At 38.2% G+C, this 12,301-nt stretch overlaps 1 protein-coding gene across 4 annotated transcripts in view; it reads left to right on the forward strand.

Annotated features, from left to right (window-relative positions):
- The window catches only part of KDM4C (lysine demethylase 4C), a 281,173-nt gene that overhangs the window by 54,273 nt on the left and 214,599 nt on the right, over window positions 1-12,301 (forward strand). For 3 of the 4 annotated variants that reach the window (XM_075410592.1, XM_075410593.1, XM_075410594.1), the window contains exon 7: window positions 9,380-9,483. In XM_075410592.1, coding sequence (XP_075266707.1) covers window positions 9,380-9,483 — 104 coding nt within the window. Of the gene's footprint in view, window positions 1-124; window positions 808-9,379; window positions 9,484-12,301 lie in introns of those variants that run through there. The other variant, XM_075410596.1, reaches the window with a different exon arrangement.

Below are 12,301 nucleotides of genomic sequence, written 5' to 3' on the forward strand. Positions count from 1 at the left end.
TTCTTAAGGATTTTTTTGTTTCACAAAATGGGTTAGAAAATAAAGAGAATAGAAGCAGAGTCGCAAATCAGAAATGACAGTTTGAAGGATTTTCAAGGTCTTTTAATAGATTATTTAATTGCAGAAACTGTTTTAGAGAGGAGATGACTCTATCTGTGGTGTTCAATAATGCTAAAGAAGAAACTGAAGTAAAGTTTAATATGTTGTAAGTATGTAAGGTTGTTATAAAAAGCTTTGTATAGTGTGTAGTATTAATTAATTCATTTCATGCAGAAGTCATTACCTGTTATGTAAAAAAACAAGTATAAGTAGTTGTTGAAATGAAACTTGGTGTAGAACTTGCATAACTTCTAAGGGTCTTGAATCTGAGAACTTGAGCAGCTGAAGAATTGACCTTTGTCTCAATTGATAGTTAGATCAGTTAAGTTAGGAAAGTTGCATCTAAGAGGTAATAGACTTAAGGCTGAAACATATTCCTCTGGGCATAACAGCACTCATATTTCACAGCACTTGCTTCTTTTGTGGGTTTTGTACTCTGCTTTGTATAGCATACAAATTGCCACTGCTTCTTTGTGAGGATTGTTGGCATGCAAACTCGTTTTCCTAATTTCTTTTATGTGCCATACAGAAAGTTAAATCAAACTAGTTCAAATCACTGCAGATTAATTTAAATAAATTAGATGAAGTTTGTATTTATACCTACCAAAGTAAAATGACTAGAAAACTAAGTCCTCCTTTCGTCTCTGCCTGTGTTCCAAGAGTACTGATCAGCAAATTATGATTAATATTTTGAATGTTCTATGTCCTTTAAATGAAGATCTATTAAGTAAAAAATGATAACTTTGAGCTTGTGTTAATTGTGATTATTTTTAATTAAATTACATTAAAGATATTTGCAATTTAGAGTGTTCTCTTTCTTATGTTGTAAGTCTTAAATTTTTATATTTATATTTTAATATTTTATGTATTTCAATTAATATTAATAAACTGGGAATACAGCACCTTTACTGTAAAATTTCACGTGAAAATGTGAGTATGGAAGTGTAGAAAAAGATAGGAAGTCTAGCCTCATTCATTGACTGGTTAGAACTTGATTTGAAAGTTCCCTAACAATATGATTTTATGTGTGTGCTTAAACAATAACTTTATTATTCGCCAGATTGTGATATCCTTGATGATACAAGGTAATATGTAGCCAATTGCCCTGTTCAGGTCAATGGAGTTACAGAATTACTCATGCGGGAATAGTGTTGTAATTTGTCCATATATGGTTGTAGCTGAACAGTTTAATTGAAAACAATATGGACACATTCTTAGTACCATAGATAAGCATTCCAAATATCTTGAAAACAGTAATCAACCAGGGAATGGAACCCAATCCACTTCAGTTTGCATGAGTGATAGTTGTGATGTGATGTGGTCATCTGATAACGAGCCATGTGTGGTATGTAGGAATGATACTGTCAGGGTAGAAAAAAAAATGAGCCTTCCAGGTAGCAGTGCTCACTGTCCCTCAGTAATTTATAGTTGAACTTATTTTAAAATATTTTTTATTCCTGAACCATTTCACATACGTTATAAAGTCTCTCAGTGCAGCAACGTCCTGTATGTGGGAATCCTGTCTTCCACAGACAGAGCTAGGAATCTGCTTAGTACCCACTGCTTCCAGATTCCCCCAAAGATGAGAAGGCTTTCAGTTGTGTCTGGAGTATGGACCATAAAACCAGAAATTGCATGGAAATGTCATTGTCTACTGAGGTGGAACAGCATTGACAAAGAGTGTGTCTTCACCAGCCCAGTGATAAGACACTATACTCAAGAAGTAGTTTCTTTTGTTAGTACGAGTATCATTGGTTATCTTGTGTAAGATTATCTTATTTTGGGCTATGTTATCTGTCAGAATATGTATGTAGAGTCTTCTGAGAGCATGTTTTTGATTGTTAGCACGGTCTGAAGCCTATGTTTTCACATATTCTTTCTGTTGTTGCTTGTGTTAACTAGATAAGGTTTTTAAAAAGCCTAAGTGGGACTCTCAGTTTGGGGGATAAATGTACTCTGCTTGTAGTTTATTTGCGCATACCCAAACATGTTGAATCCCAGACTTGCGTAGAATCTTAGAATGGTTTGGGTTGGAAGGGTTCTTAAAGCTCATCCGGTTCCAACCCCCCTGCCACGAGCAGAGACACCTTCCACTAGACCAGGTTGCTCAAAGCCCCATCCGGCCCGGCCTCGAACACTTCCAGGGAAGGGCCAGCCACAACTTCTCTGGGCAACTTGTTCCAGTTCCTCACCACACTCAGAGTAGAGTGTTTCTTTCCTTCATCTAATCTACATCTACCCTCTTTCAGCCTGAAGACGTTCCCCTTTGTCCTATGACAACATGCCCTTGTAAAACTTCCTCTCCAGCTTTCTTGTAGGCCTCTTCTGGTACTGGAAGGCTGTGGTAAGGTCTCCCCGCAGTCTTCTCTCCTCCAGGCTGAACAGCCCCAACTCTCTCAGCCTGTTCCTCATAGGAGACATGTTCCAGCCCTCGGATCATTTTTGTGGTCCTCCTCTGGACCCGCTCCAACAGCTCCATGTCTTTCCTGTGCTGAGGGCTCCAGAGCTGGACGCGGGACTCCGGGTGGGGTCTCACCAGAGCGGAGCAAAGGGGCAGAATCCCCTCCCTCGACCTGCTGGCCACCCTGTTTTTGGTGCAGCCCAGGCTACAGTCGACCTTCTGGGCTGCGAGCACAGACTGACGGCTCATGTTGAGTTTCTCATCAATGAGCACCTCCAAGTCTTTCTCCTCAGGGTTGCTCTTAATCCATTCTCCACCCAGCCTGTATTTGTGCTTGGCATGGCCCCAACCCATGTACAGGACCTTGCACATGGCCTTGTTGAACTTCATGAGGTTCACATGGGCACACCTCTCAAACCTGTCAAGGTCCCTCTGGAAAGCTCCCTTTCCCTCCAGCATGTTGACTGCACTGCACAGCTTGGTGTTGCAGCAAACTTGCTGAGGGTGCACTCAATCCCCCTGTCCATGTTGCTGACAAAGATGTTAAATAGTGCCAGTCCCACTACTGACCCCTGAGGAAGGGAATTCATCGCTGGTCTCCACTTGGACATTGAGCTATTGACTGCGACTTTCTGAGCGTGGCGATCCAGCCAATTCCTTATCCACTGAGTGATGCATCCATCAAATCCATGTCTCTCCAATTTAGAGACAAGGATGTTGTGCTGGACAGTGTCTTATGCTTTGCACAAGTCCAGGTAGGTGATGTCAAGTGCTTTTTTGCTTGTAGAATGTTCAAATTCTGCTCTAGGTGTTGAGAATGTCAGTGTTTATGTAAATCATGGATTGGAGATTTTTCATCTGGATGGTCTTTTTCTTGTAGATGTAAATCAGTGAGCAACTTAATCCTGTTTTATGCTGAGCTTTGATTATCTCTTACTGCTTCCTATGAAGTAATTGTTTTGATTTGTTATTTTGTGTTCTGTGTAATCATTTCCGAGAAGAGAAGTAGGGTACAGGTGGCTAAATAAGTATTGAGAAGAGGTGTAGAAGAGGTCTGCCATGTCTCAAGAGACCATCCCAGAAACTAGTGTTGCATGCAAATTCCCTCAAAACTCCTGCTTTTGTAGAACTATTTAGAGTTCATGGATTAGTGTTAATAGATTAAATTAAGATTTCATGTGTCTCGTAAGAACATGGATGTACTACAGTACTTAATGTATTTGTTGATGGTCTTGTGATGTTTCTAATGCCATGTCCTATATTCACTGTGCTGTTAGATATTTTTTATGTCTGCTAACCGGTTCTCCCACAAGGCTTTTCTTCCCTGAAAGAAAAGCTTCTGTGACCTTACCTTTAGCCTGGGAAGGACAAATGACCTTCTAATAAACAGAGTCTTGTAATGAGGAAATACTACCTTTCTTTCTTCCCCTGTTCATTGAAGGGGAGTGCTTTTGAGAAAGTGAGGTGAATGAGACTAGAAAATTTGAATGTGTGTAAGTGTAGACTTTGACAGAGTCAAAAGCTGTTTTATAGTGGTACAGATTGTGTAGGCTGCACTTCGATTTCACTGTGAGGGCTTTGTAACCACAGCAAATGTTCTTGTGTAAATTTCTCTTAATGGATTTTGACCAGGTTGTGTTCTGATGTTCTGTGTTGTTTGCAGCCTTCTTAGGATTCAGCTACAAGCTTGCCTTCTGGTTGGAGGTTTTCACAACTATTTCTGATCTCTTCAAGCTGTAGTGGAACAAATAAAGTTTTGGATATCTGCCCGTCATTTGTTTGTATCATCCTACACTGAGCTAATTAAGCATATTGCAGTAACAGAATTTGGTACAAAATTTGTTTTCTCCCAGAAAATAACTTGGTCAAACTTTCCCTGCTTTTAGAAATCAAGATTTTTGCAAGTTTTCATACCAGTTATTTCCTCAGTCTTAAGTATCACTTCCACTCGCTTTTTTAGCAGCATGTTCCAGTATATTTCTACTACTATGCTGCTTAGGACTGGGATTTCTTGAAGCTCATAAGCTGTAGATGCCAAGTTATGATTGTTGTCATTATGTTATAGACATTAATTGTGACAAAATAGTTGAAATTTATTTCCTGGAGCCCACTAATTGTGGGCTAGTTTCTTTTAACTGTCTTTTAGTCAGTGAAGGCGAAAGTCTATGATGAAATTGTACCTACCAAATACTACTTTTTGAAACTTATAATAAACATTATTTACAATTTGTTGTAGTTTAACCCAGCAGCCGAGAACTCAGCACTAGGCAGCCACTCGCTAACCCCTCCCCTTCCCTCCCAGCAGGATGGGGAGGAGAAATGGACAAAAGGGGAAACTCCTGAGTTGAGATAAAGACAGTTTAATAAGGCAACAAAATAAATAGTAATACTAGATAATAACAATTATAATAATGAATATGTAAAACAAACTGTATACCATATAATTTTTTCTCACTGCCCGATGACCTATTCACAGCCCCAAAAAAGGTTTGAGTTCCTGGCCAAGAGAGGTTTCAAAACTCCCAGAAAACTGAAACGCCAATCGCTTTCTTCCCCCTGGCCAGCCACCATTCATAAACTGAGCATGACGTCCATGGTATGGAATATTTCCACTGGCCAGCCTGGGCTGGCTGTCTGGCTGTGCTCCCTCCCAGCTCCTGCACACCTGCGCATTAGCTGAACATGGGAGACTGGATGAAGTCCTTGATTTCACAGCAACAACTGAAAACATCAGTGTTATCAGCATGCTTCTTCTACTAAATCCAAAATGCAGTGGCTACTGGGAGGAAGATTAACTCTATCCCACCTGACACCATCAGAAATTCCAAAAGAGAGTACAGAATTCTGTGCCTGTTGGTGGGGAGAAAGAAGAAAGCATGATAAATCTGAATAAAATCTGATCTCAGGGCATCTTAGCAGAGTTTCTAGTACATCAGTCAGCACGTGTGTATGTTATGCCTTTGCTGCTTAAGTGTTGCTTAACCTTATATCTGAGAAATTAGAAAAAAATTGTTCTCCCAGGACTGGGGAGTGTGCTAGAAAAGAATGTACAAAGAATAGGAAAATTATAATGTGATCAACTTAAAATTGTTCTGGAATTGTAGAGTAGTTAATGAACATAAATAGAAGACTCACCAGAGAGAAGCAATTAGATCTGACATTACAGACAAGGCTATATATTATGACAATTTGATGAGATTTCATATTTTTTTCCTCAAGTCATTAAAAATATTTAGATGGTTAATTGATTGAAGGTGATTTTTTTTTTTTTTAGTAATAGAGTAGTGAGCATGTTGCTCCAAGAATGAAACTGCTTCTATGAATGAGAAACTAGCATTTACATGAGAGGGATACAACAGCTTGTGCAAACACAGTAAAGAGATGGCAGAAAGCCCTTTTACTAGCTAAGTGTCCTGTGGCTAATTTTGTATCCACTAAGCAAAGTTTTTGTATCATTTGTCTAGTCATTTTTGTTAATTTTTTTCCTGTATATTTCTTTGGTGCCCTTTTCTTACTACTTTCATACAATTACCAGGCTTTGCCATCAACACAGTTACAATTCAGTTTGGAGAATAATTGAGTGATGATCTTGGTTAATATATTTGTTGTGGACAGGCATTTACACCTTGGATAATCCTAGGTAATCTATTAATCTGGCTCTCTCTCAAAGGTCTTGTGTTCTTCAGGCATAAAATACCATTTTATGCACAAATGAAGCAAAAATATTTTTTCCAAATCAGTATTAATACCATCATTAAGGACACCTTTTCATCATGAAGTGCTGGCATTGTATCTTGTCCAGTATCAAGCTGCTATGCAAGATAATTGGTAAAATATACTTTTTTTAACTACTGTTTGCTTCACTTTAATTTCTGCCCATGTTTCTCAGGTAGTTCTCCTGCATAACAGAACAGGATTACGTGTATTTTCCTTGTACCCAGGAAAAAAATGTCATAATTTTTAAATGGCTTGATATTTGGATGTTCTTATCATATGAATATTACCTAGGTTTATAATACAAATTAAGATAATTTTGGAGAATCCTTTTTTACCCAATGTCATTATCATAGACTTTTTTACAGTAGAGTCAGGCTAATTCATACTGCACTGGTTTAAAAACTTAGAATTTGTCCTTTCCTCCTGTATGTTTTAAGAAAGGGCTGTGTTTAAACACTTAAGGAGCCAGCACTTCTTGTTTCATCTTCTTGTTTGCTCGCAGTTTTTCCTATGGAACTGTTAGAGGTGGTGAATTCATTAGCCTTGGTTCTGTGTTCTGAAAACCAAGAAATTTTAAAAACAATTTTTAAATAATTTTTTTTTTAGCTGTAGCCTGCCAGTCTTTGTGAAGTCTCTGAAATCACTTGAGAATAAATGACATACAATACATTAAATTGTTGATGTTAAGAAGTCTTGGTAACATTGAAAAATACACTCTACAGAAGAAACCATAATAAATACAGTTGAGTTCCAGAGAAAAGGTTTACTTTAAAATGTTATGTTCTTGATACAGTGAAATTATGTATTATCCAGGTCTGCTAAATGTCTGGATTGCAGTTACTCATAGTACATCTCATAGTGATTCTTGCTAAAGGTACAAACAAACAAACTGGGTACAAATAGTAAAGAGACTGTAAAGATAAATAATAATAATAATAACGTTTATAATAATAAAGGTAATAAATACTTTCTCTTCACACAGCATCCTCCTGGAGAAACTAGCTGCACATGGCTTGGATGGGTGTATACTTTGCTGGCTAAAACACTGGCTGGGTGGCCAGAGAGTTGTGGTGAATGTAGTTAAATCCAGTTGGTGGCCAGTCACAAGTGGTGTACCTCAGGGCTCAGTTTGGGGTTGAGTCTTGTTTAATATCTTTATGAATGATCTGGGTGAGGGGATTGAGTGCTCCCTCAGTAACTCTGCAGATGACACCAAAATGGGTGGGAGTGTTGATCTACTCGAGGGTAGGAAGGATCTACAGAGGGATCTGGACAGACTGGATCAATGGGCCGAAGTCAATCATGTGAGGTTCAACTAGGCAAAGTGCTGGGTCCTGCACTTGGGTCATAACAACCCTATGCAAGCTCACTAGGAGAAGGACGTTCAGGTGCTGGAGTGTGTGCAGAGAAAGGCAGTGAAGCTGGTGAAGGGTCTGGAGAACAAGTCATATGAGGAACGCCTGAGGGAACTGGGATTGTTTAGTCTGGAGAAGGAGAAGCTGAGGGGAGACCTTATTGCTCTCTACGACTACCTGAAAATAGGTTGTAGTGAGGTGGGTGTTGACCTCTTCTCCCAAGTAACTAGCAATAGTATGAGAGGAAATGGCCTTAAGTTGTGCCAGGGGAGGTTTAGATTGGATATTGGGAAAAATTTTTCACTGAAAGAATTGTGAAGCATTGGAACAGGCTGCCCAGGGAAGTGGTGGAGACACTGTCCCTGGAGGTGTTCAATAAGATGTTGCACTTTGGGACATGGTATAGCAGGCATGGTGGTGTTGGGTTGACGGTTAGACTTGATGATCTTAGGGGTCTTTTCCAACCTTAATGATTCTATGATTCTATGATTAGTGGGTAAATTGTTCCCTTTTGTCAATCCAGCTGTGCTGACGTTAGTGCTGTAACTTTGTGAGACTTCTGTGATGTTGCATTGTGACACAGTCAAAAGTATTCCACTTGGCTCCCACAGAAGACATATCTTAGAGCAAGTAATACACCTGTACTTAAGTGGAAGAGGGATTGAGAGCAAGTATTCAGAAAAAGTAGTAGGTGGTTAGATGACTCTCACTATGTTCCTTCAGTTTTTTGATTTGAAGTTTTTGGGAGCCTTCTGCTCTCATTAACTTCTATGACTTTCTTTTCCTTTGTTTTATCGTTCGTAGGAATTGTGGTTTCAGTTTTTCAGTGTATTACCTTCTTTCTAGAATGGAGTCTGAAAGGAGGTCAGAAAGGGCTAAACTAGCCATGTTATGGAAACTTTCCCCCTGTTTCTGCTTCTCATCTTCTCCTGTTTTCCTTGTAACATTGGTTTCTTACCGTAATACGGTTAGGTTGAAGGGAAAAGAACTTGATGGTTTCGTTTTGGAGAATGAAAGATTGGGTAGCTCTTGTGAACTGTAGCTGAGGTGCTTTCATATCCTGGTTAGAGGGTCAGATACCAGCGTTTAATAACACTGAAACCTCATCTTTAATTTTTCACTTTTCCCCTCATTTGTCTCCATGTTGTCATCAGCCAGATTATATAATTGTTTAATAAACTAAGTAGGGTTTGTGGACTGGTACATAAATAATCATGAAAGTTGAAACATAGAAAGCAACCTTTGTTCACAGAAATCAAGACAAGGTATAAAGAAGCAAAGAAGCCCCGCCTGCTCTAGTTGTACCAGATAGCTCTGTGAAAGTAGCTACACTTTCTAGCCTTTTCTAGATAGAAAATTGTGTTTGTTTACTGTACAGATGGTCTGGAAATGCTAGGTAAACCTAATCCTTGTGGAATCCTTCCAAATTTATGTAGTTCAGTTGTTTTTCATGTGTATGGAGGTTGCAGAATGATTATTAATGTAAAAAAACCACTCCTCAACAATAAAATACTTCTGTAAAGTGTAAGAAAAGTATGCCTAAATTTACAGCTCCAAAGTTATTTTATATTATTTCACTTCTTAAAAAACAAACAAAAAAACCCCAACCCATGCAACCGCTCCCCCTGAAAATAAGTTGAAAAACTTAGGAAGTACATTTGATTTTTATACATATCTCTCAGAACCTGGCAATGACACGATAAAAATACTAAAACAAGTTTAAACAGTATTATGTATTGTAAAATATTACAAAAATTTCCTGCTTCTTTTAATGTAAAGATATACCCAGTTTTGCTTATCTTATTAGGGTTCTTCCCAAGCAGCTGTCAAGGATGTGATGCTTTTCTTCGCCATAAGATGACTCTGATTTCTCCATCAATATTGAAAAAGTATGGAATTCCTTTTGACAAGGTAAATTAGTGCTTATTTTTAAACTGTGCATTCATGCATTGAATTAGATTGTGTTTACTATAAGGATTGTTTGTAGTAAAGGTGAGGCAAAATTATTACTAATTTTTTAGGCACTGACTCCATGAAAAGATGAAAACAAATGCTTGTAGTGTTAGGGCTTTTACATTCTGGTTGGAATTTTCTAGCAGAAGACACTTGGCAGACATCATAATCTTTATGCTATAAGTGTCTGTGATTTTTAAGACATTGCCAATATTTTTTTATTTCTGTTTTATTTCCGTGCAAGCTTACATGTGATTTTCTCTTGACTGAAACACTTCTTAAATAGCTGTGTTAAGTTGCATAGCTAATATTTCAAAATAAATGTTTCATTTCCTTTTCTCTGTATATTGTTTTTCTGATGCAATTAAAAGTAACTTTTTTCAGTATTATGATCTAAAAAATTTCAGGTGGAGTAAAACCAAAAGAACTGTTATTTAATTTAAAATATCTTTTAAAAGCACTAACATATTAGAAAAAGAATGAATGATTATTTTGTGCTGCTAGGTAGTGGCAGACTGGACATTTGATAAGAACATAATATAAACAGAAAGTGGGAAGAATAGCTTTTTTGTTTGTGGATGAATTTAATACACATCTGCTTTCAAAAACATCTGAAGTATTCAGTTTCTTCTCTTTTCCTAAAAGATTTTCTACCTTGTTGTTTTCCACTTTGAACTTCCTGTAGGTGGTAGCTAATAAAAATGTTTCTACTGCATTGCTTTTTCTTGAAGTATATTTATTCTACATCCTGAATGCTTTGCAAATTCTGAATTTCTAAATTCAGGACTTTTGTAAGCCTACTCGGAAGAGTAGAGGTTGATTCAGAAGAAGATTCCTCTGCCTGAATGTCTGTTTATGTTGTACTGGGTCTTAAAAGCCTTTCAACATTAAGGGGTTATGATTCTTGGTTTCCCACTGTGCAGGATGTTTTCAGGTGTGCAGAAGAACCAGGCAATGTATACTTTTTTTTACTCTATTCCTGCTGCAATGTAGTCCTGTAAACTGTCCTTGCCACTCTTTGTTTATTATTGTGATTTCTGTTTTAGCATATGTGATGCTTATTTATCAAAATCGTGTAGACCTGCGTATACAAGCTTAGCTTATCATGTGCCCCGGCCTAGAATATAGGATAACCCAGTGCTTTCTGTCTGTTTTAGTTCATATTTTTGTGACAGTATGAAACATAGCCCATAGAAATAATATTTAAGTGAATCTTTTCATGTATAGTATTGATGTTGTTTAACCCCAGCTGGCAGCTAAGCACCACAGAGCAGCTCGCTCACACTGCACCAGTGGGATGGGGAAAGAGTGGGAAGGGTAAAAGTGAGAAAACTCATGGGCTGAGATAAAGACAGTTGAACAGGTAAAGCAAAAGCCTTGAGTGCAAGCAAAGCAAAACAAGGAATTCATTCATTGCTTCCCATTGGCAGGGAGGTGTTCAGCCATCTCCGGGAAAGCAGGGCTTCATCACGCATAATGGTGACTTGAGAAGACAAATGTCATCAGTCCAAACGTCCCCCCTTCCTCCTCCTTCCCCCTGCTTTCACTGCAGAGCATGATGTGACATGGTCTGTGATATCCTGTGGTCAGCTGGGTTCGGCTGTCCCGGCTGTGTCCCCTCCCAGCTTCTTGTGCACCCCCAGCCTGCTCGCTGGTGGGGCAATATCAGAAGCAGAGAAGGCCTTGACGCTGTGTAAGCACTGCTCAGCAGTAACTAAAACAGCCCTGTGTTATTACCACTGTTTGCAGCACAGGGGGGATGAAAGCACTGATTAGTTTCATGCCCTCTGCAATATCACTTTGCTTTTCATGCTTTAATCAACTTATGTATAAAACTGAAGAAATGCAGGTGTTTAGAATGATACTGCCTGCCTTGGAAAGCAAACTTTTTTTGAATACATTACTCGTATATTAAATAGTTTGTTTTCTGAATGATAGACTATCGTATGGAAATATAGTTGCTGAGTTCAGTGTTTGCAATATATAGGTAAATACTGATTCCCTTCATAGCCTTGGACTTTATCATGAACCACATATTTGAGGCAGATAAGGGAGTTGATGTTCTTATTTCAGTGTCTTGATTATTGCTGTATTCTAATTAAAAACAAAAACAAAACACCCCCAAAAAACAACAAACAACAAAACTAAGAATGTGCTAGAAATAGTTAAATATTTAAGTTTGGTTCTGTCACCTAGTCTTGGGAGGAAGCAGACTGTACCCAAGTGTAATTGTAATTAACGGGATTCAGTGAGAAAGTGAATAGAGACAACCAGGCTGTGATCTCTCATGGCTCAAAGTGATAGAAGTGGAAATGTGCTGAATGCTGATAAGTCAGCCTACGCCTACCAGGTGGCAGCTGAGCTGCTGCTTGTTGCAATAGAACACCTGCTAAACTGTCAGCAGTGGGAGGGTGTATTGAGATAAATTTTGGAATTGTTTAGCATTGAGAATAATCTTTCTTAAACATTCCCACAGCGATTGTTGGAGTGCTGCAGTAGCAGTTGTAATATATGCATCTGTATGTGCACTTATGTGTATATACCAAACATGAACCCACAAAAAATTAACCTTGCAAAGTGCAAATGCAAAGTGTAAGATCCAATTTTATTCTTTAGCTTTGTTAGTTAAGAGTATTTTTCTTGTTTTCATCTCTTTCCTTCCTCCCATAGTACAACCAGAAATACAAATCTTGAAGTGCTATCCCTGTGTATTTATTCTTGCATTGAGCAAAAAAAAAGCACACAAAGAATTAGTAAAACTTTAAAATGAGAATTT

Source organism: Opisthocomus hoazin, chromosome Z (genome assembly GCF_030867145.1).
Source record: "Opisthocomus hoazin isolate bOpiHoa1 chromosome Z, bOpiHoa1.hap1, whole genome shotgun sequence".
Taxonomy (NCBI): domain Eukaryota; kingdom Metazoa; phylum Chordata; class Aves; order Opisthocomiformes; family Opisthocomidae; genus Opisthocomus; species Opisthocomus hoazin.